Source organism: Ziziphus jujuba, chromosome 12 (genome assembly GCF_031755915.1).
Source record: "Ziziphus jujuba cultivar Dongzao chromosome 12, ASM3175591v1".
Lineage (NCBI taxonomy): Eukaryota > Viridiplantae > Streptophyta > Magnoliopsida > Rosales > Rhamnaceae > Ziziphus > Ziziphus jujuba.
The window spans coordinates 11,013,864-11,040,339 of record NC_083390.1 but is presented as its reverse complement, the minus strand read 5'-3'; the positions used below and the strand labels follow the sequence as shown (position 1 = coordinate 11,040,339).

General features: G+C 31.7%; 1 protein-coding gene across 5 annotated transcripts; it reads left to right on the top strand.

Moving 5' to 3' along the window:
- The first annotated feature begins 10,872 nt into the window (after nucleotides 1–10,872).
- LOC107428833 (transcription factor MYB124) lies at nucleotides 10,873–16,911 on the top strand. Of its 5 annotated transcripts, none has more exons than XM_025078636.3 (13): nucleotides 10,873–11,037; nucleotides 11,429–11,904; nucleotides 12,024–12,070; nucleotides 12,210–12,266; nucleotides 12,405–12,477; nucleotides 12,836–12,891; nucleotides 12,984–13,163; nucleotides 13,252–13,436; nucleotides 13,713–13,861; nucleotides 14,269–14,411; nucleotides 14,489–14,700; nucleotides 14,794–14,942; nucleotides 16,144–16,911. In XM_025078636.3, the coding sequence occupies exons 2-13, from the start codon at nucleotides 11,824–11,826 to the stop codon at nucleotides 16,246–16,248; spliced, it is 1,437 nt and encodes a 478-aa protein (XP_024934404.2). In that variant the 5' UTR covers nucleotides 10,873–11,037; nucleotides 11,429–11,823; the 3' UTR covers nucleotides 16,249–16,911. The 5 variants fall into 5 exon arrangements, with proteins under 5 accessions (XP_024934404.2, XP_015894912.2, XP_015894913.2 ...); XM_016039426.4 differs by having other exon boundaries at nucleotides 10,880–11,086; XM_016039427.4 differs by having other exon boundaries at nucleotides 10,881–11,086; nucleotides 14,797–14,942.
- Nucleotides 16,912–26,476: the final 9,565 nt, after the last annotated feature.

The window sequence follows — 26,476 nt, the reverse complement described above, 5'->3', positions numbered from 1 at the left end:
AGTCTCTTGGATAAAAAAACCAAAAAAAAAAAAAAAAAAGTCTCTTGGATAATATATATATATGTATATATATATATATAACACCTGTGAACTGTTACTGTGTATATAACCAAGTGGGTTGAGAAAAGTGTACATTGTACTATCTTTTCTGGGGTGGCCTGGCACCTTTGCATTTATTTGTAAATTGGACTGTATATATGGATCAGCGACCTTCCCAGAAGTTTCTCAATATTTCTTTTTATTAATTAGTAGTCTGATTATTTATTAATACAAAGGTAAATTAGTACTTCGTGATTGAATATTCGGTTCACAAGTTAGAATTAACTAAAAGCCACTCGCAATTATCTCTCTTCATACAAGTTTAGGAGGGCTCCAAATTGAATTTATCAGCAAAAAGTTGATTTAATCACAATGTTACAAAACCAAAATTGATTATTTACTTCTCAATAACTTAAAAATATTAGAAAAAAATTCAAGATGGACATATCAATGTTAAATCCCGTTGATGATTCGCGTCTCAATAGCTTAAATTTTTTAAAAAGAAAAGATTTAAAGCAGAGCTAGACATATCAACTAAAAATGTTGAATGAGGACTAGATATGTTGTCTAAAGATGTTGCGAATGGATAGAAGTAGGTAGGATTAAAATATTCACTACTACTCAATCAATAGGGTTTTGGCTAATGAATTGAAGGTAATAAAAAACAATTCACCAAAAAAAATGGCTTATATTCAAGCCTAGTGATAGTGAGTGATGATGAATTAAAAAAAAAATTATTTTTAACGTACATATGACAGAGGGGATAATTGCCAAGCAGTGCTTTATAGATATTAAGACTGACAAAATTTTGATAGTCCCAGTCAGTCCCATAACTGTGCTCATCAATTGTTGTCATTCCCTACCGTTGTTGCTCGGGCAGAGTAAAAAGAAAAGGCAAAGAAAATGGACCAACCTAATCAAGTCACAAAAGGAACTATCAAACTGAATTATAAAAAAAAAAAAAAAAAAAAAAAAAAAAAAAATTCTAGTTTTTCATTTGCGCAACTTTTGACCATAAATTTGCAGCAGTTTCTATTATTTTTCTGCTATTAATTTTTATAAATTGGTTTCCTCAAAAAAGGCAAATATAATAATAAGAACATAAGGCTGTGTGAGTGTGTGTGGGTTTTTGGGGCTAAGTAATGGATTACAAAGAGGAGGTGATGTCAAGTCACGAGGTAGCAGAAGAGGACCTGCCCAGCTAGCTCTTCTATGACAAAAACGCATCTTTATAGAAAGAAGCTAAAGAGATAGAGAGAATTAGATAGACCAAAATCAAAAACACCCATTTTTTAATTCGTGACATAGAATGTTTTCTTAATTCGATCTCTTCCTTCCTCTTTGCCCCTTTCCTTTGCAGGTTTACTTGCAGCTATATTCTCCTTTTTCAGTTTTATTTTTTATTTTGATACAAATATTATCCTTTTTTTCAGTTTTAATATTTTTATGGGACCAACCATTTATATAATTGTTATTGGACCATTTTAATATGAATCAGTTCTGAATGTAACAGTAAGCTTGATCTTCTAAAAGACTTAAGAAGCTCGAAGAGATAGTATAAAAGATTAATTTCTCTCCAGCCTCTAAAGTTTGCCTTTATTTCAATAAGACTGATTATTGATTTGAAAATGTTAATTATACTCCTATATAAGAGGAAATGATGATAATTTAAAAGGTGTGTAAATGTAACGATTGGGAAGATAGATAGATAGTGTTTTAAAACCATTCGAAAGATAAATGATATTTTTAAAACTATAGGAATTTAATTGAATTTAAATATATGAAAAATAAAAAAAGCAAAATGATATTAACACTGATAATAAACTATATTTTATAAAAGAAGAATGAATCTTATAACTTTTGTTGATAGTAAACTATATGTACTTGTTTAGGCGGGAGACTTTGTAGAAGTGGGAGCGTTTGTTCTAATCCAGAATATGATTGTGAAGCTTTCCCTTTTAATTTGATCAATAGCTAGGGAGCCCCTGGCATTTGATGACAATATCTTAAGAGGGCCTATAAAACTAAAATCATGTATGGTCCTAGCGTGCTATAAATTTAGCATCTAAAACATATAGGGCCTTTGTCCCAAGCATCGCCATCATCAAAATCATTTATAAAAAAGAAATCAAAGAGAAAGACCATTTGAACAAGCATAACACAAAGGAATAATAAGAATCATCATCATGTATTTAATTAATTTGGAAACCCATCCTAAAAAGCAGTATTGTTCATCTAGGGTTTTTCCAATTAATTCCAAGTCAAAAGGAACTTCTGACTACCCTTAATTTATGTGGAATTTCCAATGATTATTATAAGTTATAGAGTGTTTAATTATTAATTTGTTTTGTTTTTTTTTTTTGGTTCTTTTTTCCAAGTACAAGAAGGAATAGAAGAGTATAGTTTAGTGAAAATGGAAAAACAATACATTAGAGAGACGATAGAGATGGGAATCTTGTAATCTAAAAAGGGACAAAGCAATAAGAACCAAACTATGAGAAGGAATTGGCATAGGATTCCCAAAAGCCTTTTTTAGAAAAATAAAAATAAAAATAAAAGAATTTCTTTTTAACAAGAGCGTGGTTTTGTATAAAAGATAGGGGAAGAGAAAGTAAGTGAAGTGAAAATCCACTGCCTCTTAAAAAGGTGGCTCTAATATCCAAAAATGGAGGTGCCCACAAGGACGTAGGAATCCCAAGCAAAGAGAACCCCAACATTCACATAAAGCTACCAAAACAATAATAATAAAAAATATAAATAAATAAATAAATAAAGCATAATATATATATATATATATATACACGAACGAGCCCCAAGTTCTGTTCCACACGTGGGGCCTTTACTAAAACCTTTTCTTTTTTTCCTTTTTTTTTTTTTTTTTTCTCTCTCTCTCTCCCCATTTTTTTTTTTTTTCCTTCTTTTTACATGGGATCAGTCAAGGAATATTTTCTCCGCCCTCTAGTATGTACTTTGTAATAATAACAACCTTTGGCATTTCATCAAATTGAAGAAAAACCAAAAAATTTATTTCATAAAGTAAAAATACTGAAAGAAACAAAAAATAAAGTATCAATCCATGTTAGAAATATTTTCAAAAACAAGTTGATGAGCTCAATTGCTTCATGGTTTCCACTAAGAAATATGTGAAAGAATTTATAAAAGCTTTTGGTTTTCTTTGGTAAATAGTGTCTCGATTAGAAGTTGAATAGGTAGCAGCTCCATGGAAAGTGATGGGCACTAGGGTTACAAACATATTGCTAATAGATTATCACGTTATACTAAAATTCAATAATAAATAGTGATCTATTTGTTTACAAATATTTTTGAAATATTTATGAAGAATTATATAAATTTAATATGAAACACATTAGCTACTAATATATATATATAGATAAGCATGTTACTGATATTCAACTATATAAATATATATAACATTTGAATGGAGATGGACAATGTATCATGGTCTCGAAGTAGAATTCTAGATTAAAAGGAAGATTTATTGTTCATTATCATGAATAACGACTATATGTAAATATAAAACGTGAAAATGAAAGATTAATGAGATCCAAAAAATGAGAGAAAAAAAAAGTTTTTTTGTACTCTTTGTGATGCTTTGTTGATTACTTGTTATACATCAAACTTTATTTGTAGGGTAAAACACCCTCTCTTTTTCAGTCTTCTTTTTCCACCTTCTTGTCCTCTTTTCTAATAAGTCCAACTCAAATTAATGGAAAAATAAAAAGAAAATAAATAAAATTTAAAAAAAAAAAAAAAGAAGAAGAAGATAACAATGAGGGAGAGCGTTAAACAAATCTCCAAATTGGGCCCTCTAGAAAGCAAATAATGATTATTTCTTCTCTAAATAGCTTATCAATTGGAATATAATAGGAAAGCACACAAACAACAAGACAAATTAATCTGAACTTAAGCAAAAAATAAAATAAAATTAAATTAAGCACACTCTTTGCATTGTATTCTATTGAAAAAGGCAATTTAGGTCAATTAAAAAGTTGTCCCAAACAAATTACTTTCCGTAAAACATTAGGGCTAACTCATATAAGGGAAACATTGTAGTTTGAATACGTTTATATATCTTTCTTGGCTAAAAGCAGTTTTTCTGTATATCCAATCTACACTAATTTAGATAGTATATGGCGAAGATTAAAGTTAATCAGTTCGTAGCTAGACAATCTTTTTGCTTTCTTTCTAGTATTCTTTCCTTTTGCCTTTCCCTCCGGCCTCTCTTTTCTCTTTTCTTTTTATACAGTTTTTCTTTGTATTCTCTCTCCCGTTCTTTGAAGCTCCGAGTCCGAAAGGATATTGATCATGGACCCCTTTTAGAGGAAGAAGGTGGCAATTCTTTTTAGTTTTTGAAATGCAACCTTTTTCAGCTTAAAAGGGGCCAAACAAGAGCAAGGAAAACGTACTAATTCCAATTTAACACAATTAATTAAAGACCAAACGTGCTAACCCAACCAAAGTACAAAATTGCTCTAGCTTGTCACAACTCAAAACTAATATTGCTTTTTTCTTTTTCTTTTTTTTTAATTATTTCTCTGTCTTTCTCTCCGATTTGTACATCTTAAACACTATAGTCATCTAGATAGACTGTGTCTATAAATTTTCCTTGCATTTTCAAATTTTTATTAAAAGTAAATGGTATATGAATAGCAATTTTATATTTATATTTATTATATCTTGATAGGTGATAAAATTTAACACAATTAAAAAAAAAATTTATTAGTTGATTATTTTTTCTTTTCTATCTTTTTTAAGTGAGGTAATATTATATGGTTAAACATGAATGGGAAAAAAAAAACAATAGAAGTTTTGAATCCACCATAGAGTAGTTTTATTTTTGGTCTATGTTGTGGCTTAACAAATGTGTATCCAAAAAGAAAAAGAAAATTAAAGATTACAAATAGTGAGGCTGTGATGAATATATATTTTCACTACTAATTAACACACATAATTAAAGATCATGATGAATAGTAAAGAGTGACCTAGAGCCAAACACCCTAAGCATTCCAAGATTAGAAGAGAAAGCGAAGAGAAGTTATGATGGGGTGATTGAATATTAAGTAGATAATCATACAACAATCCCTTTTGCTGAGAATGGGAGCCTTAGAAATGGCCCATGTGTTGGAATTTTAGAGAAAATCAAAATATAAATATAAATAAAAAAGAGTAAAAGGAATAGATAGCCAGGGGACACATGGCGGGCTGTAGTTGATTAGGTTGCCGCTCGCTTATTAAAGGAAGACGCAAAAGAAGCCCCACACCTATCTAATCAAATATCAATCTCTTTGGGAACTTGGGCCTCTCTCTACTCAATCTCCACCTACAACATCATGCCTTGCATTTTAATTACAGGTTTTTGGATTTTATTAGGGTTTTAGTGGATTTCACTATAATTACTTGGTTTACATAATTAAAACCTTATGGCCACCCCCTAATCCGGAATTTATGGGTCAATAAACATATTCATCCATATACGTATGGACAGTTACAAGGATTTTAATGTATTAATATCGTCTATTATATGCATACTTATATTAATATTATATTTGTATTAAATTTCACATATTTAATTAATTTAGTTGCTATGTTCTTTGGACATTTTTTATTTTCAATTTCCTCCCTCTTTAGACTTTGTCAAACTATACCTCCCAAGTTATCTAGATAACCGTTCAAAAAAAGATAAACAAGTTTTCTTCAGATAAGTTTCTCATTTAATGTGTATATAGAATTATTTAAATGGAAATGTATAAAAATCTTTATCATGAATTAGGGTTATATAAGTTTAATAAAATATTAAAAATTTAAAATAAGTTATATAGATTCAAAGTTTCAATGTATTTTTAAATCTCATTTTCAAAGTAATATGGTAATTAATTAAGAAGATTATGATTGAATAATTAAGATAGTTTTTATAAAAAAATTATAATATAGATATTATATAATGGAGTATTATATTTTATCTTTCTATATAGTAATCATCATTAATAAAGCTGGAACTTGATAAATTCAAATCTTTTTTTTATTATTATTTTTCAAAAAGCTTAGTTACATATGAAGCATATCAACTATATAGTTAACTACTTTACTGTTCAAAACTGTGAAAGAGGCTCCCAAAATCAATGTCCATATTAACTTTAATTATTTCTAATGAACCTCTCCTTCCATCATATATATTTACCATCTTTTTCTCTCTCTTTTTTTTTTTTCCTTTTTTGTTGAATGTTTACCATCTCTCTCTCTCTCTCTCTCTCTCTATATATATATATATATATATATACATATATATATTATATATCAACCGTACATGAATAGTGAACCAAAATGATAACCCACCTAATATTACCTTCATATTTGGAAATATATAGTAGTACAAATTCTAGGAATTAATGCTGGTGAGTTGATAATCATCAAGCCACTAATTGAGCTTTCAAGAGTTGAATGGTCTGTTAATAATCAAAGTGCCGAACTTTTTCAACACCCCTTATATATATGCATAAGAAACCTATATACATATATGAATAATTATAATTAATATTATATATAAAAAAAATGTATATAACCGCGTGAGAATTGTCAAAGAGCAGTAGAACGCGCTTAAACATGTTCCACAGTTAGCGGTAAAAGATAATAAGTCATGATGAGCTAGATGGGAAGAGTCGAGCCCCAGACAAGAATGAAGATTTTATATATCAAACATATTAGCATTCACTTTCAATCAAAGCTGAAAATGACAAAATTACAACATAATGGAGACTAGTTTCTCTTTTTGAAAAATGATGTTCCTTGTTCTCTCGCTATAGCTAGCTAGCTCATGGTGGCCATAAAAATTTTTAAAAAAGAGGGAAAAAAAAAAAAAATGGAAAGCCAGCAACAACAAATTGCTAGCTTTTAAAAGTTTAATTTGAAGGGGCCGCGTACATGTAGCAAAATAGCTTTTGCATAGGGTTCCACAGGGTCGGACTTTTTCTGGGTCTTATTGCTCTTTGATGGCTGCCTGTGGGACAAACATCACCGACCCCCCACCCCCCAATCCTTCCTTACCCCTTCTTCCCTTTCATAGCCCTCCTCTACCATTGCCACTTTTTTAACTACCTTTTACATGCCATATATATATATATATATGCATACATACAATCTGGTTTAAACGAGAAAGTTAACTTAAAAATATTATAAAGATTTTTGAGCAACATTTTATTTGCTTCCATAATATATTACTAGATATTGTAAAATTTGCAATCTCATGATATCCTCGACTTAACATTTTCATTAGAGTCTAACTATATATATATAAGAATTTTTTAATCAGTACATCTCCAACTTTATTAAATTAGAAATTTTTATAATATGGCAAATGTTAAAAAATATTGCTATTGTATGAAAACTATGTTGTAATTTATAATGAGAAATATAGTATAGTATGTAACAAGTATATATTTCTATATATATATATATCTTTTTTTTTTTTGGGGTAATAATTTACCATGTTACCATGTTTCATTGATATAATATCATATATATACTTTTTGCTAAAACTATTGTTACAATATTCATATTTATTTTAATTGAATTAAATTTAAATATTCATATTTATTTAATTGAATTTATCTTTCAAAATTATATTTAAAATATTGATATATTAGGTTCTTAATATATATTATAGGGAAAAAAAAAATATATATATATATATATATATATATATATATATATATATATATATATATATATATGTATGTGTGTGTGTGTGTGTGTGTATTTTGAGATTCCCTACTGAGAAAGCTCATAGTTGTGCATGTCATTCTCATTCCCCGTCTCAAATGTATAATCATTTCTACATAATCTTCTATTCGCAATGCAAATGACTAAGATGGGCTTTGTTACTTGAATCAAACCGTCCTTTTTGGCGGGAGACTTTCGCTGTCAAGAAAGAGACCAATGAGATGGCCATCTGCAGATTTTTTTATTTTTTTTAAATTTTTTTTCGTCCATCTGGAGGGCTCCACCCATTTAACCATTTTAAAAAGTTGGATAAGATTGCTCTTGTTGATTCCCCCATTCTACCTTTTTTAACCCAACGTGGCTTATATTGGTCTTATCCACGTGGACGTTATTCTAGCTGGTAGGTAAATCCGTTTTGTTAATTATTCAATTATTACTAATCTAGATTGAAAAGATTAATTAATTACAACATCATAAACACAATCTCCCAACATGGATTTCAACTCCCTATGAAACAGTAATCACAACCAGCTACTAGCCCAATTGCTAATTGGAAATGATACTTTGTCAAAGTAATGTTAAAGGGGTGTATGAAACTATAGAAATTATGTTTCACAATTTTCTTCCATTTAATATTATTAATTAACAGCCGGCCAAGTGATTTAGGCCCACAAAATAAAGTTTGCAAATTTGAAATTAACAAAAGTTCAAACTTGGCCGTAGATTTTATTATTTTGTTAGGTTTGTGTCACTTCGTTGAAAGAGTTATCTATGTGGGGTTTTGGGTTAGCTGTTTTTCTCTCTTATTCGTCTGACTATTACTTTTTAACATATAAATGTTTGTCCTAATATATCGATAGTAAATAAAAGGGTAACTTGTGCTACATATGCCTCTGATCAAGACCTTCTCTTTAGTACTTTTCAATTTAATTAAATTGAGCCTGCCTCTACTTTTTTGACTTATTGTTACATATATATATATATATATATATAAATTAGACTTGAATTAAATTTTTAATATCAAAATTAAATATTAAATTTTTATTTTTAATTTTTTAATTAAATCAATGGTTAAAATTTAAAATTATATTTATCAAGATTTATTTTTTTCTAATATATTTTTAATATATCATTAAATTTATATTTAATAATTTTTAAAATTTTAAATTTTAAATTTTGATATGTGATACAATGAATAATAAAAAAAAATATGATATTAAAATTATCAAATCATCTTGATTAGTTTAACTCCATGTATATAGGTATATATTGCGAGCTTTGCTTTTATTTATTTTTATTTTTATTTTTTTTTTGGGTGAATTGCTAGCTATATATTCTTGTACTCTTACCTAAAAAAAAATCGTATATTTTCTTGTTTGCATTTTTTGTTTGTGGTTGTACTTTTCAGGTTGGCTATCGATAGCAATCCAATTCGTGAATATTTAATCACTGTTTGAACATTTCTAGATTTTCAAATGATTGATAATAACAATTTTGCACTTTTGGTATGTAATATATATATATATATATGTATAAATATATATGCTAAATTATTTTACAGGCAATAAATTATATATTTAATTATAATATGTATATATATGCATGAAAAAAAAACGTACGAACATTTGTTAAGTAGCCTTTACCCTTCTTAATAAAGCAAAATATATTGTTATATTACAATGTTTTATATGAGTCAATAAGGGCATTAATGACAAAAAAATTTTAGTGAAGCCTAAAATATCAATTAATTAAATGTAAATTCATGCACAGCTTTGAATTGTTGGGAAGCCATTTTTTTCATGACAACTAAAGAGGAGGATGTTACCAATCCCATATGGAAAACATCTAGTCTGGAATTTGCAATGGTAAATTAGTTGTTAGAAATATCTAATAAATAAGTAATTCTAAAATCCTGTTAATATTCTAAAGTTGCCAATTTTTCTAAAAGGGTCCCAGAACGATATTTAAATTTATTGGAGGATGAACAGTATATATAAAGCCAAAACAGGCAAAAACTTGATTTTTAAAAAAAAGCCAAAAAGCCAAAACAGGCAATCAAATAAATAATTATCGGTGTTTACTTCTTCAACCATTACAATAGCAATTAGTCCAACAACAAACAAATAGATAAGAAAACAATATCCAAATAAGTACATCACTTATTCAAGCTGTTTTAAAAACAGTTTTATAACACTCCAAATAACACCATCCACATGTATAGAAAAACATTTGCAAAGTTTCAATTTTGAAACCAATTTCATTTTTTTTGGTCAATATATATTTTTTTGGCAAATTCTAAAAAGTGGAAAAAAAAAAAATATTAGGAAAGAGGGAACCCAGTAGGCAGTAGCCAGCCAATATCCTGTAGCCACAGCCCCCCCCCTCTCTGCTTTGGAGCGTGAAAAACATTATATTCCCGTGCAATCTCACACTACAAACCCATACCCAACATGTTTTGCATATTATAACAACGTCCAATCACATATCTGAAATTTGCTGACTGTATCAATCATCTCTTCCAATAGCATCAGAACGTGTCCTTCACGCGCCCAACACCCTCATTATCCAAAAAGAATTTGAAAAAAAAAAAAAAAACTGCTAAAAACCAAAAATATAAAAACAAAGAAGGAAGGTGCTGATCAAAGAGAAAATACCATGTCATGGAGATGAAGTGTAAAATGGTTGGGTCACGAAGATGGTGAAGTTCTTTTTAAAAAACACAACCTCCATTTTCAAAAATTTGAACAATCAAACCAAACCCATCATCATCATCATCATCATCATCATCATCATCATCACCATCCATTTCACATACATCTATATAATATATAATATCATATGTAATAGTGTATGTACATGTTACATATAATTGATGATGATACGTGAAAGACATATATATCTAATAAAAAAATACATGTGTGTGTGTGCAATGTGGGGAATAGTCTGTCTAGTCCACAATGAAATCATCCATTAAATGTTATCTCATGGAATTCAGCGTTATTTTCAAACTTCCCTTCATACCCGCGCACTAAAGCAAGAAATCCGTTGATTTTAATTATTAATTATGATTGTTATTTTTTTTTTATAAACTTTTAATAAGAAATGAAATCCTTGTAAGAAGGAGAAAAAAGGAGAGAGAGAGAGAGAGAGAGAGAGAGTTTCAAAAAAGTTTGTAGAGAGAGAAGAGAAAATTAAAACAGATGATTACTATTACTACTTCTACTACTACTACGCTTGTTGGACTTCTGTGGACATTTTCTGGTCAGTCCCACACCCAACTCTCTCTTTCCGATCCTAACTTAGATGTAAAGTAAGCAACTTTTTTTAGGCCAAATGCTCTGTTTCCAATATATATATTTCCATTTCTTTTGTTTCTGAATTTGAATACCCAGATCTACGATTATACATACATATACAAATCGAAACCGTTTTTTCATGTTTCCATAAAAGCATTTTCATCTAAACCCACTTGCCCATTTTTGTTGATTGTTTATAGTGCCACTTTAGCATTCCCATATGTAGGCATTTGTTCATTACTAAAGTATTTCCCAAATTTTATTTTTTTCTTTTTCTTTTTTGGATTCTGATTTTTTTTTTTTTTTAAATCTTTTATTCTTTTTTTGGGTTGTGATTAATTTCTGTTTGAATCCAGAGCATATAGTGGAAGAAATCAAAGGTGGCCGAAAAGTTAGAATCCGAGGCAATCCGGTTGCCGTATAGTGTTCTTTTAGACATCAAAAGATAGTTCTTTTTTGAAGAGCGCTTTGGAATTATGCTTATAGTTACGTTTTGAACCCAAAACGCCAACAGTGTTCTGTAAAAGATTGGGGATAAAAAGAAAGAGAGGGAAGGGTTCCTTTTTGGGGTTGGCCTATTTTAATATATAGTGCTCTTATAGTCTCTCTCACACAGCAGCAATAAAATAAATATTTAAGAGGAAAAAAAAAGGAAAAAAAGAAAGACTTTGAAGGCTTTTGGCTTTAGTATGCGACTTGGATTCAATAAAGGGACGGAGCGTCTAAGAAAGAGAGTGAAGTGAATAAAACAATGCAGCAGCATATCAAGAAGAAGTCTGGTAATGAAGATTCCAAGAAGAAGGAGCGCCACATCGTTACGTGGACTCAAGAGGTCCATTATTTTAAGCTCTAAATATCTTCCCTTTTTTTTTTTTAATTTTTTTTATTTGTTTTTTTGTTGTTGATCTTCTTCATTGGATGTTTATCTGAAATGGGTTGTTTGAGTTTCAGGAGGATGATATACTTCGTGAGCAAATCAGTATCCATGGAACAGAGAAGTATGAGTTCCATTCATATTGTTCTATTAATCTGATTAATACCGTTGGTTGCTGTTTAAACAAAATTAGGGGATGAAATAATTTTTTGTTCCCGGAAAATGGTGTTGAGGGCTTTTTCTCTTATTTGTTGTTTTTGCAGTTGGGCAATCATAGCATCCAAGTTCAAGGACAAAACAACCAGACAGTGCAGAAGAAGGTGATCGATTGTTAGTAACTTAGTGAATAGTGATAATGTTTCGATTTGGAGTTTTCATGGGATTCTCTGTTTTTCTGTTTTTGCAGTTATTGGGTTTCACTATTTGTTTTGATATGGGTTTGATAATGATGTTTGCAGATGGTACACATATTTGAATTCTGACTTCAAGAAAGGAGGATGGTCACCAGAGGAAGACATGCTCTTATGTGAGGTAATTGATTGTCTGCAAAAAATTCTGAAACTACTTAAGTTTATGCATTCAATATTGATTAGGGTAAGGTTTAACTTAAAGGGAAGCCTCAAAAACATTTTCTACTCAAGTTGATTAAGTAACTTTTTGTGTTTGCTGAAAATATCATTTTCCGCCCATAAATATTTGATGGGTTTTTAGAATCTGCTTTGCAAGTACCATTTGTGAAAAGTAGGCCATACTTAAGATTAACTGCTTTTTTCTAATCTGTCCAGCAAAAGTTAAGCAGACAACACCAATGAAATATTAATATGGTTTAACGTTATTTAACCCATGATTGAAATGTGGTTAAAATCTAATCACTGAAGGTGATCTGCAGGCTCAGAAGATTTTTGGTAACAGATGGACAGAAATAGCAAAGGTTGTTTCAGGCAGGTAGATACGCATGCTTTTCTTTTCTCCCTTTCTGTGGTCCGATAGTTCCTGTGATTATCAAGCTCAAGCAATAATTATGCTCGCTTATACAGGACTGACAATGCTGTGAAAAACCGTTTCTCCACCTTGTGCAAGAAGAGAGCAAAATACGAAGCCTTAGCAAAAGAAAACACAACTTCGCTTATTAATTCCAACAACAAAAGGATTATAATCCAAAATGGATTTGGTACAGATGGTATTTCAGAAACTACAGGATCTGCAAAGAAGATAAGGTACAATAGAAATTGCATTGTCAAATCATCATAAGAAACTTGTTTCTCTATGTAGTAGACTGTAGAACTAATTCTTCTTGGAAAACAGGAGGACTCACAACTCTGACTACACGGAAAAGTGCAACTTGACTGACAGATTGCATAAGCCATGCGGAGGGATGATGAATCAGCAATTAAGAGCTCCATTTGCAGTATTAGTTCAGAATGTTCACAATGTAAACAACTTGCCAGCCCAACATCATGTCAATGACACCAAGGATGTTTCTACTGATGGTAAATCACCACAACTTGAAAACATTTTGTTTTGGCACTTGATCAGATTGCTGTAGAACACCTGTGAAGCACATTGTGAGAAAAAAGTGAGATCAAATAATAAATTTTCCTTTCTTCTTTTTCAAGTCCAAAAGAAGAAAGCAAAAATTTCCTGTTCAGCCAACACAGTGTGGATCAAATTTTTTTCATTTTGAAAAATTTATGTGTGCGCTTACATTTTTCCTTCTACTAAGACTGGAGAATCTAAAATATTTTTCTTTAATTCTCATCAATTAGGAGTACAGAGTAACAAGGATCAAGGATCATTTCTCAAAAAGGATGATCCGAAGATTAATGCTTTGATACAACAAGCAGAATTGCTCAGCTCACTGGCACTGAAAGTTAACTCAGAAAACACAGATCAGAGTCTGGAAAATGCTTGGAAGGTAAGAAGTAATTTTGTTTGTTTAGGTTTCAGCTGCTGCACATCTATCTAGGAACTTGTTCTACTAAGTCAGCACTAAAAAATCCACTTACTTGCATGAAAAGGGAAAAATATAAGTTGAATGCCTAATAGGGGTCTAAACAGATAAAATCCTTTAATTAATATCACTCGATCCAGTCTGAAAGAAATTTATGGTCATCAAATATGGTTGACCCTTAACCTTTTTTCTTTTAGATTTCTTTCTTCTTTGTTCAAACTGCAAGGACATTTCTTAATTCTCGCATATTTGTGGTGCAAATAAAGAACATTTGCACTTGCACTTAAATTCTATAGATTCCTCTTTGGAGAAATTTCAAATACTTTAAATTAGTTTGCATCTCTTCTAATATTCATCTGTACAATATTCAGGTTCTCCAGGATTTCCTCAACAATAGCAAAGAAAGTGACGCTTGCAAATATAGAATCAGTGATTTTGATTTTGAGCTTGAAGACTTCAAGGATTTGTTGGAAGACTTAAGGAGTAGTAACGAAGAAAGTCGACCATCTTGGAGGTGATAAAGGACTTTTGTTCAAATCTAAGTAGTTTTCATGACCTCACAAATTCTGACCGATGGAAAATACAATGCAGGCAGCCAGATCTATATGATGAGTCTCCAGGAAGCTCTGAATACAGCACAGGATCAACACTTGTGTCTCATACAGCGGTTGATAGAGCAGAACAAATGCAAGCTGAAATTGGTGCAGCACACCAGGATGTCGGACAAACATTTCATATTGGAGACAAAAATGGTCTTGGTGAATGTGACAAAGGGATACTTTCTGGTGGAACTGGTAGTCAAGGTAATGTTACATCATACAGTCTGAAAGGCTGGTAATTTTATCGCTAATCAAATTGAGTTGGATATGCTGATGAAATATATAATCTTATTGCAGCAGAGATATTCCCTTCCTGCGATGAAGGATCAAACACGGACCAAGTGATTTCTGCATTGTCAAGTACTGAGTTCAGTTCTCCAATTCAAGTTACACCACTGTTCAGATCCTTGGCAGCAGGAATCCCCAGCCCAAAATTTTCTGAAAGTGTAAGTTGTCCAAGGAATTCAGATGTTATGAATACGAAACTGTTAGTGGTAACTGTAAATTATGAGCAGTACAAGTGGGAGCAGCATCAGCATTGGTAGTACTGGTAGAGGCGTAAATAATTGTGTCAGTATTTAGGAATAGTGCTAACTGCTAAGAATAGTGAGCTAGTAAGGTAGTGAGTCAGCACCAACAATGGGAGTAGAAAATAGTTGGAGACCATCAGTCCACTGAGTAATGGCTAGGGTGGCCTAAGTGGAGGATGACAAATGCTTATTCTATCCATTTTCAGCTCAGTAATGGTAGCTTTCATTAAAAAAAAAAAAAAAAAAAAAAAAAGAAAAAAGAAAAAAGAAAGAAAAGGTCATAATGGTAAGCACGTGGAGTCCGTATCAAATTATAATTGTCAGTTTCAATTTCTGACACCAAAATACTGGTAGAATCTACTAACTGGCAAGCGATTCAGTAACTGGGGAAGGTTAGCATTAATGGTGATAGTGGTTGCAATCATAGTGGGATTGGGAAATTTTGTGTGCGTCAGCAATGTAGCTCTCCTTTTAAGTGATAAAGATTTGCTAGTTTGTACTAATGCGAATCAAGCCATTAGTAGTTGCAGTAGCATGAAGAACTTTGTTGAATCTTGATTGTTTGATTCTCTTATAGGACTTGACTTCATGGACACTGAGCCAAATATAGTTTTGCAATAGTTGTAGCAACACTAGTTGTTAATATTTCAGCCCATTAAGTTACATACAAGTCATATTTTAGACAGTACTGTTTATCATTGGGAGAAATAAAGCATCAGAAAACAGTGAGGCAACAGTTGAGAAGAACGAAAACAAACAAACAAACAAAAAATGTTTCCTAAAGTGAGCAGGAATTTACCTAGATGGCTAGATAGCAGAGTAAGAATTAAAATCATCTAGATCCTGATTGTTTTTCATATCTAATGCTCCCATTCCTTGCACCATTGTCTAATCGGTGAAAAGCCTGAAGCTATTCATACTTTGGAACCGTATTCTGGTTCACAAGATCAAATCTGTTGATGCCGAAGCTCGTTCTTCTGTCACAAAAATTCTTTTGCTGTCACCATAACTATAAGATACTAACTTTACATTTTATGTTAATTGTTTTAGCATGTGCCTAAGTTTGTATCTGAATCTTGATTTAAGACTAATGACTCATTCTATTCCATTTCTTCAGGAGAGGAACTTCTTGCTTAAAACACTTGGAATGGAGTCCCCAAGCCCAATCACCAATCCTTCACAGCCACCATCCTGCAAAAGAGCCCTGCTCCATAGTCTCTAACCAACCTTCCTGATTTACCTCACATACAACAGTTCTACTTTCCTTCTTGTTTGAATTCCTTCTCTCAGGAATTGCAGCAATTTCGGCCCAAAATTTTACAGAGGCATGTTTAGATCTGCATTCCAAAACATCAAGATCTAGAATGCTATGGCGCATTCTAGCGACTTAGGACACATCTAACAAGGTGTTACTGTGTTCTTTCTTACCCTAAAGAGTTTACTACTACCCCAGACTCCAGAGTAACTACTTGGTACTCACATTTAAAGTTTGTGTGCTCGGTGTGTCATTCTTTTTTTTTGTCTTCTCGTGCAATATGGTTCCTGGTGTTCCATTTTTTTGACCTTGATTTGTCAGTTGTACAGAACCTGCTGTGTATTCCATAGTTATGCAGAGTGTAAGTATACATCGGCATCTCGCCTATATCCCAGCTAGATTATATGATGAAAATAAACAGAAAAAGGAGAGCAAAAAAAAAAAAAAAAAAAAAAAGTAAAAATGATAACCTGTTGAAACATATCCTTATTTTATTTTTTTGTTTTTGGGTGTGCAAAAGGTATAGAATAAGATTTTTTCTTTCTTTTCTTCTTGATTTTTCTTGCTGATTCCTGATGTAATGGTACATAATATGATTGGAGTGAAAATGTGTTTTGGTTTTGGTGTGCACCTCTCTCTCTCTCTCTCTCTCTCTCTCTCTCTCTCTCCTTCTCTACTTTTCTTATCGTGCACTGAGGTATAGATATTTACATTGAAGTGCAAAGAAAACAAAAAAGTGAATTTTCAGCATCAGGAAGCACAGAACAGTGAAACACCCACAAAAAGAAGCATGACTCTTAAAGAGTTTCGGGTTTGCCTTCCTTGTATATCTCTACTTAGCAAGAACAAAAGAAATGAAGAAAATGCTTAAGAATGGTAAAGACAGGAACATAAACAGAGAATTCTCTGGAAGAATCGGAGAAGTCATGCATATAAGAATAAATCAAACGGATAAGTGTTGAATTTCTAACAAAGAAAAGTTCAACGAGGAGTTAAAATAAAGTTTGTGGTTTACTTACAGAGGGAACAAGCTTGCATTCTCATGGTACGCTTGGAAATTGGAAATGGGACTGACTGTGTATCTCTGAGTTGAGTTGGTGTTGAAGAATAAGAAGAAGAAGAAGGGTAATGGATGGTGAGAAAAACCGTGTAATATGGGAAGTTTGAAGGAAAAGAAATGAATGATGGTGGTGGACGACAAGGGTAATAATGAGCAAAGCAAAAAGCAAATTGGTAAAAAGAGGGAGGGAAGTCTCTACAAAATAAAGCACCACTCATTTGCTATTACTTTCTCGATTGGAATGTAGTACAGTTTGACTCTTTTGACCCTCAGATTTCCTATCTCGTTGCTTTGAGCCTTTGAACTCAAGATTTAAATTACAAACAGATTTTATTCTTTTTGCCTTTCAAAGTTTAAAACAGTCTAAACCAGGGAAAAGGAGCAGTTACAGAGGGCACTCTGTCCATGGGCCGTGACTGAAGGCCCAAGCCTAACGTTGGAAACCCCACTCTGTAAGGTCCGTATCAGGCTTTTTCTGACAAACAGCCACCAAACAATCAAAATTTAAAAAATGGTAAAATTTTTATTTATTTTTTTAAAATTAGCCGACTGTATATAAAAATATCTTTGATTAAATTAAAAACTATAAAATACAAAAATATCATTGACTAAATTAAAAATTATAAAATATTTTTCTTCTTACCATTTTCTTTTTAATCCTTCTTTAAATAAACACCCGTTCACCTTTTCAGAAAAATATTCTCACTAGTGAGCTTGTTTTTCTTGGCATCTCATCTACTTTCATTTTTTTTTTTTTTTTTTGTATTTGTTCACTTTTGAAGTTAAACTCACGTAAAAATTTTTCTTTTTCTTATTAGATGAAATATTGGTGCAAAATGATGTGAAATTGTCCAACTACTTTATTATTCTTTTATTTTCTCACTTTTGTATTTTTAAAATTTTTTTTAATATGGGTATATAATAAATTAGTTTATGAGCTGTTATATTTGAGTTTAAATATATTTAGGTGACATGTGGTGTGAAAATGGGGAAAAAGTTGTATAGAACTAAAAAATTGCAAAAACCAGTAAAAGCGGAGGAAAATTGGTAAAAAAAATGAACTTCCACCATTTTCAGCCAGTTTATCAGTTTTCCGCTAGTTTTCCACAAGTAGGAAATCATTATATTTGGCCAAAGAAAAAAAAAAAAACAAAATCGGCTTTTTTGAAACAGTTTATATGTTTGTTTAGTATTATTCATATTTTTATATATTTATTAATTTAGTTTAACATTATTCATTTAATTTTGTAGTAAAATGGAAATGATGATATTGTAATTGCGGTTTTATTTGATGAAACATTGGTGCGAAATGATGGTGGTCATTGGGTGTAACACCTCTTCCCAAAGTACACTAGAATTTTTTTCACGTTGACCGGGTTTGACCGCTATTGACCACGAAGGGATAAATTTTGACTTTTTGTTCCGGATGCAATTCTGCTTTGACTGAGGCATCATTGCGAAGTATGTGTTGTTCCGAGTTCGTAGACTAGTAGCACGTCGAAACGGAGCTACCATTTTGAAGTTATGAGCAAGACAAGTTGCGGTCCAAACTGTCCGAGGGTGCCAAGTTTGACTTTTTATTTTTATAGAATTTTTTTTTTTTACTCTTGTATGTTGTAAAGTACTCATTGATACGAGTCTATAGACTAGTAGCACGCTTAATTTTGACATTTGGTTGAAAAGTTATAGACCTGTAAAATTTTTCTAAGATTGCATTATTTTATATTCTTTTGTGTGTGTGTAAAACATGTACACAGTGTGTGCCACGTTTTGACTCCCCAGCCAATCCCGTGAGTGCACAGTGGCACCCATGGGTGGCTTTTTAATTGGAAAAAATTTGAGTGTGGGGGTGAGAGGAAGAGAGAGAAAGAGGTGTGAGAGTGAGAAACCGGCCACCACCCAGCAAGCCTTTTCCGACCACCTGACAGTTACACGCGTCGGTCCCATTGGCTTACCCATCCTCTGATCTACCTCCCCACCAAATTTTAGGGCCATTGGCCACCAGATGCACCATCGATGGCAAGTTTCTCTGGTGGGCATGGTGGCTCGCCCTGGATGCTAGTTTCTCTCTTTAAGCTCTCCGTCAGGCAGTACTCTGGACGCTAGGTGATGTTGGACATCACTGGTATATAGTGTGGTGCGTCAATTTGTTTTCTAGATTTGATTTTCATAAATTATTATGTTTCAAAAATTATATTTGAAATTAAAAGTATTAAATTGGGATTTCATCATTTATTTAAAATTATGTCTTAAAATATATAAAATTATTTTATTATGTTTTTAAGGTTTACTTAAATTTGAAAATTTATATAAAAATTTCCATGGCATTTTATCACCTTTTTAATTAAATGTTTGAATTAATTAGTAGATTTTCTTGTCATTATTTATGGATTTATTTAATTAGATTTTATAATTTAATTTCTGAGATTAATTTTTTTTTGCATCAAGCTCTCCTAATTATTATTTTAATTTATTGCATTTTATTTATTATTTATAATCTCAATGTTTGTGGGGAACATATTATGGGGTTTTGTAAAATGTTTTAAAAGGGGAACATTTCTAACTGAGTGAACTGTGAGAGTTTTGAGAGAAAATATTATTTTGAAATATTTAATATTCATTAATTACTTATTTATTATTAATTGATTAAATTCATTTTATTTGTTATGTTATTATTATTATTGTATAGTAGATTGGATCATTCACTGAGCTGATTAGCATATTATATTTTTAAATTCGTTCCCTAACTTCCCTTAGACCTAAGTTAGTAGACGTTGATCGTCCAAGCGAGCTCGACGTCTTTTTTGTTGCTGATAATTCAAGAAGTTCTTTCTTCCTTTATTTTTCTATCTTGTTATAATCCTTTCCATTCCCTGTTGTAATAACTTTTATATTAGTGATGTAATTCTAATTGCTCTGTATACTGTATTGGACATTATTTAATTTTGTACTGTTATGAATCCCTGTATTTTTTACGGAAGTTCTGGAAATTTGTGGATTTTAATTGTAGTAAGGTGGGAGGAATAAGGCGCTGTTATTAGAAGTGTGTTTTTTGTGTAGAGAAATTGTGGTAAGTCTAACCCTTAGGGGAGATGCTGCTGGATTTTCCATTTAAGGTTCGGTAGGGTTTTCTCTGGGATTAGGACTTGTCTAAGGTTCCGGTGAAGAATCTTGGACAGGTCCTGACATTGGGAGTATCAAAATGGTAAAAATATAATGGTTTCCATCGGCAAAAAATGCACAAAATCAGAGTTAAAGGATGAGATTTTTAACTCTACTGAGATAGAGTGAACTGAATATTTGCTAAACTAAAATAGATATATGGTCAATGTGCAGAAAAGTTGGATCCTACAAAAATAAGCAATGATAGGGATGTAAAATGTTTTCTTCAAGAAGTGAGGAATGAAGGAATGACAATGATGTGACCTCCATTGTATGTTGAGGTAATTTCGAAAGTTGAACATGTATTTAGAGATGTTCATAAAACAACCTTTGCTTCGGATAGTGAGAGTAATCATCTATCTTTTACTCGTCCTCCAATTGGTATTCGTCTACCATAAGGTCCTGAATATGAACCTATTGAGACTACATTTTATGACATTATAGCTCATGAAACTCAGTTTAGAGATCAAGTTGATATCTGTGGATCCTGGACATCACTTAACATCCATGAAGGAGTTGATGTTGGAGGTGACTGTGCTAAACGGTTTCCTAACCAAGAGGAGTATGAGCAGTTGTATAATATTAATAATTATGAGAATTGCAATGCAGTAGGGGATGATGTTAATATTTAGTAAGATGATGTTGATCATAATGATGTAGATTTTGAACATGAGTTGCTTGACACTAATAATAATATGCATCCTGAAAAGAACAATGAAGGAGTTGATGATATTAGGGTTTATTGTGCTACAAGTGGCCACTTATTATTGAGTACCAGAAGTGATTATTTAGCCATATTCTCATCAAAGTTCATTGGCTGTGAGAGCATTATAGTTGGACAGATATTTCGCAACAAAGGTGACATACAGAATAACTGAGTATTTATTGCATGCATGAAAATAAAGAGTGTAAGGTGACACGATAAACTATACAACGCTATGAGGTTTTGTGTTTAGAAAATACTTGTGACTACGTGCAACCAAATTAAAAAATGGGGAAATATTTGTTGTGATAGGTGAGTAGTCGGGTTATCGGGCAATGTATCAAATCTAAATATGAAGGGATTGCACATGTTTACAAACTTAAAGAAATTCAGCATGACTTTCTACAAAAATATGGGGTGAATAGAAGCTTTAATAAAGTATGGGGAGAGTATGGGGAGGTAAAGAATATGCACTTAACAGTGTTAGGGGATCTCCAGAGAAGAATTTTGTTAAGTTGCCTGCCTACTGTTATGAGTTAGTGTAAAAAAATCTAGGGACTCTTACACATATCAAAATAGATGACAATAACCATTTTGTATATTTCTTTATAGCAATTGGAGCATGCATTAGGGGATTTATATTCCACATAAGACCCGTGTTGGCTATTGATGTGACTACTTTGAAAGGAAAATACAAAGGATACATGTGTATTGCACGGGGCATGGATGGTGATAAGCAAATATATATTTTGGCTTTTGGCATTGGAGATGGAGAGAACAAGCAACCATATACATGATTTTTCCAAAACTTCAAGGATGCCATTGGAGATTTTTTGAATTTAGTATTTGTGAGTGATAGACACCCAGGTAGTGAAAAGGTAATATGGAAAGTTTTTCCTAAAGCATACCATGGCTGTGCAGTACTATATAAGTAAAAATATTCAAGCAAATGGACATGCAAACAATGATGATACGATAATACAATGTTTCATGCTCGCAGCTAATGCATATTTGGTTGAAAATTTTAAGTTATATATAGGTTAAATTGAGGCAAAAGACAGTAGGGCTGCCCAATACATCCGAGCATGTGACCTTACAAGGTGGGCATGTTCTCTTTCTCAATGTAAAATGTACACTATCATGACCACCAGTATTGCTGAAAGTTTGAATAATATTTTGCTAGATGCTATAGAGATGCCAATGGTAGAATTGATTGAGCATATACAAGATTTGATGCAAAGGTGGTTTTATAAATGACAAACTGCAGGTGTAAAATTGACGAAGCCTGTGACTGACCATATGGAAAAACAACTCAAACATCACAATTTGGAGTTTATCAGGCTCCGTGTGAAAACCATTAATATGTATGAGTTTCTTGTGGAAGGTGGGAGTTTGAAGGGTACAGTTAACCTCCAATAAAAAATATGCTTATGCAAAATCTTTGATCTTGATCAATATCCTTGTGATCATTGTATTGCTGCTTGTAAAGAACATAAAATTACTTCTTATAGCATGTGTTCTCATTACTACACTGAGGATGCATATCGTGCAGCTTATAGTGAGTCCATTTACCTTGTGTTAGATGAAAAACAGTGGCATGCTCCGGATGATGTGTCAAGTCATATTGTTCTTCCACCAAGATGGACATGTAGGCGAGTCGATAGGCCAATGATGCAATGCATACTATCTTAAGGTGAAGATGTTATTGGATGTAGATGTAGCTGATGCGATGGTATTGGACATTATAGGCAGAGATATACAAATCCATTGTCTTATGCTTCCAATTAGGAATTTCTAATTTAGTGTTATAATTTAATATCTTTGGACAATTATTTTGTATCATGGATATATTTTCTACTCGATGATAATGCTTTTTTTATGTTGTGTTAATGGTGTAGTACGTATTTAGAAATTTTAGTTTAAGAATTTATTCTTAAATGAAAAGTGGCATTATGGAAATGATTTTAAATCTTTAGTTTACAAAATATTTTTTGGAATGTCCAAATATTTTTGAAAGGAAGAACATTGGCATGTATCAATTTTTCGTTTTTCAATTAGTTATTGATTTTAAAAGTCAATACATTATTTGTTAAATCCATCTTCATCTTATATAGTAATTATCATTAAGATTTATATAGGATTAATTGAATTTAATATATATATATATATATATATTATGTCACACCCTATTTCAAAAAAATGTCAGTAATACTTGCACCGATGGATGAGACTTAAAGATTTTATAGGTAATAAATCCATTGGACTTTCATTCATTAAGTTCATGATATATTTTGTCTCCACTCTCATTTTCATTTTTTTCCCCAAATATTAATTTATTCATCTATTGGAAATGATTTTCCAACTAAAGAAAAATGATTTCCGACAGTAGGAAGTTATTTTCGAAAGGAGATAAGTTATTTCCGACAGGAGGAAATTCTCTTACACAAGCAAAAAATGTCATGTTTTCAAGAAAGTAAATTAGTTATCTTCACATCGAACCCCATTATTATCTTTGTAAAATGAACATGAAAACTTATCACTATCTTTACATTCAAGAGACTATGAACATGATGAATTAACAAAACAATAATTAAGTAACAAAAACATAGCATTAAAAAAGACAAACATTGTGACATTGTCCACCGCCTAACTCATATACTTAGTTCCTTGTTATACACCTCGTGAGTATACGTCCTTATGAAAAATACTATGTTGTCTTATGAGAAGTTCAATGGTAATCTAGCATGTAAAAACTTTATGCATTTCAGCATAAAAATGCCATAGTCACCGCTGTAAAATATTTATTATTACAACAAAACAATAATATAATTACAACCATATTTAGTAGTTAAATTTATTCAACAAACATGTTAGTGTTAAGGAGATTTACTGATTAGCTTGTTGGGGGCAATTTTATGCCAATGCACAGGTGAACTCATCAACAGAATCTGCAAGATCCTACTGCTCCTCATAGAAACGTGCAGGCCCCAATAGATAAGGCAACATAATGCCTAATTTTTTAAAACACGTATCTGCCCTCTTCCGATTGTCAGCCTTATCCGAGTCGTATATGGTCATATGGTACTCTTTCAAATCCACGTACTCTAAAAGCCACTGCGTGTTTTGCTTATCCAATGGTATCAATAACTGTCAGTAAATTACATTAATCCAGTTAGAATAATAAATAAATAAAGAAAAAATAATTAAATAAACAATTAATATTACACAATTAGGACACATATTTTGTACATGATTTACGCTTCACCATGGCTTTGACTCCTTTATTCAAATCCCCAAAACATATGATTGCATCTCATCTTGGAACCCATAATTAGATGGATTGGCAATGAACATTCCGTATGACATCTTAATGTATCGCTATAACAAGATAAATTATTAATTATTCATCATTAAATTCATTATAAATCGATCATAATGCACTCTATCATTCCCCTCCATTATTAATACAAAATCCACAAGTTCATAAGCTAAATATACGACAACCATGATAACTTTTTTACGTACCAAAATCGACCATCAATCACCTTGAAACTAGGATAAAAACCATCCAGGAATCGATTGGCACGTGCTCGAAATAAGTAAGGCATAACTTCTATATGCTACATTGAAATACAAATTAATTTTAAATTACATCCATGCAATTTAACAACAATGTATCAAATTCAACAAACTAATAAATAAAAATCTCGATCCAAAACATACATCGTGAATTAGTCACTTTTAACTAGTTATAAGCCTATCAAAAAATTCTTTATCCACATAAAAATGGTCCACGTCTACCTTTGCTACATGATTAGACTTCATGAAGTGGTCAAACTTTTTTATAAGTCTGGTGGGTACCGATTTGTATGGGTCAAACTTCAAAGTAGATGATGGTCAAGGTAAGGTTCGTTGCAATTTTTTCGGTATGCCATCGATACTATATGAAGTAGTAATAGCAGCTGTGACCTTCCTATCCCGCCTTCTAATATTTATCATATATTTAGCAGGTGCTACTCTTTTTGCACGTCTTCTGACTAGAAACTTTGATTGAGACACTGTATTGATAATCTCAAAACTCTCTCCTGCATTACCTGAAGCTAATGGACGAGGCTGTCTATCACCAGAGGTGGCATCACGACCCAAATCTTCTTTCTTTTCATTTTCTAACCCCACATCGCCTTCAACGTCTACTCTCATCCTATCTCCCAAACCAAACTCATCAGCACTTCCCAAATTACCAAACTCCCCTAAATGCGGGTGACCTTCGACATTATTGCCTTCTTAAAGAATGCATAATAAACACAATCTGTCATAACATTGAACACGCTTAATGTAAATATATTTGAGTTAAAGATAAACACAATTACTACCTCAACTAAATAAATAACTTTATAGTTATTGCATTATTTAAACCATATATTTATTCTATGTTTCTATATAAATATATCACAGCTGCTCCATAACACAAAGGCTATAACTCAATTTATAAATATTATATAAACAAAGAATTTCTTATTAAACAATCCAACCCTCATTGAATTTAATAGTAATATAAGAATATTTAGGTAGAAGAAGTGATACCTGTTGAGAGGAAAGAGAGCAGAGGACTCTGTCCAAGGTGGGAAATACCATTACTAGAACCTATTACCATTTAATTAATCAGACAATTGTCCCTCTAAACTTCTAAGACAAGACCATTTTCATTGACAATGGCAGTTGCTAATAGCCTCCTATCCTCATGCAAGAATTAATTAATTTTACCATATAAAGTTGACCTTGGGCATTATTTCCCTCCTAAAGAATACATAATAAACACAATTAGTACCTCAACTCGTACTCCCTGGTGCTCCATTAGCTTATCAAGCTTGGTCTCCAACCTTGCAAGCTCCTTAAGCAACGATATTCTTAAGTCTATAATGTCTTGGTGTACACCAGTCACTTCGCCTTCAAGAATACTTCCACTTCGCCTTCAAGAATACTTAATCTATCTTTCAAAGATACCTAAATAATCAAAATTATTAGAGTTGATAAAATAAAAAAAAATCAAAAATCAAAACAATGACTTTAAAGTATTTTATGTACTTAACCAAAACACTAATTATTAGTAGGTACAATAATAAAAAAAAACATTTATACAAACCTCATCATGGGATGACGGTTGGCATGGAGTCGGTGGATTAACACAATCATGATCATCCACTCCCATCGCCGATGATGAAGGATGGAATGCAGATGGTGTAGCATAGTTACCATAATCACCATTGTCC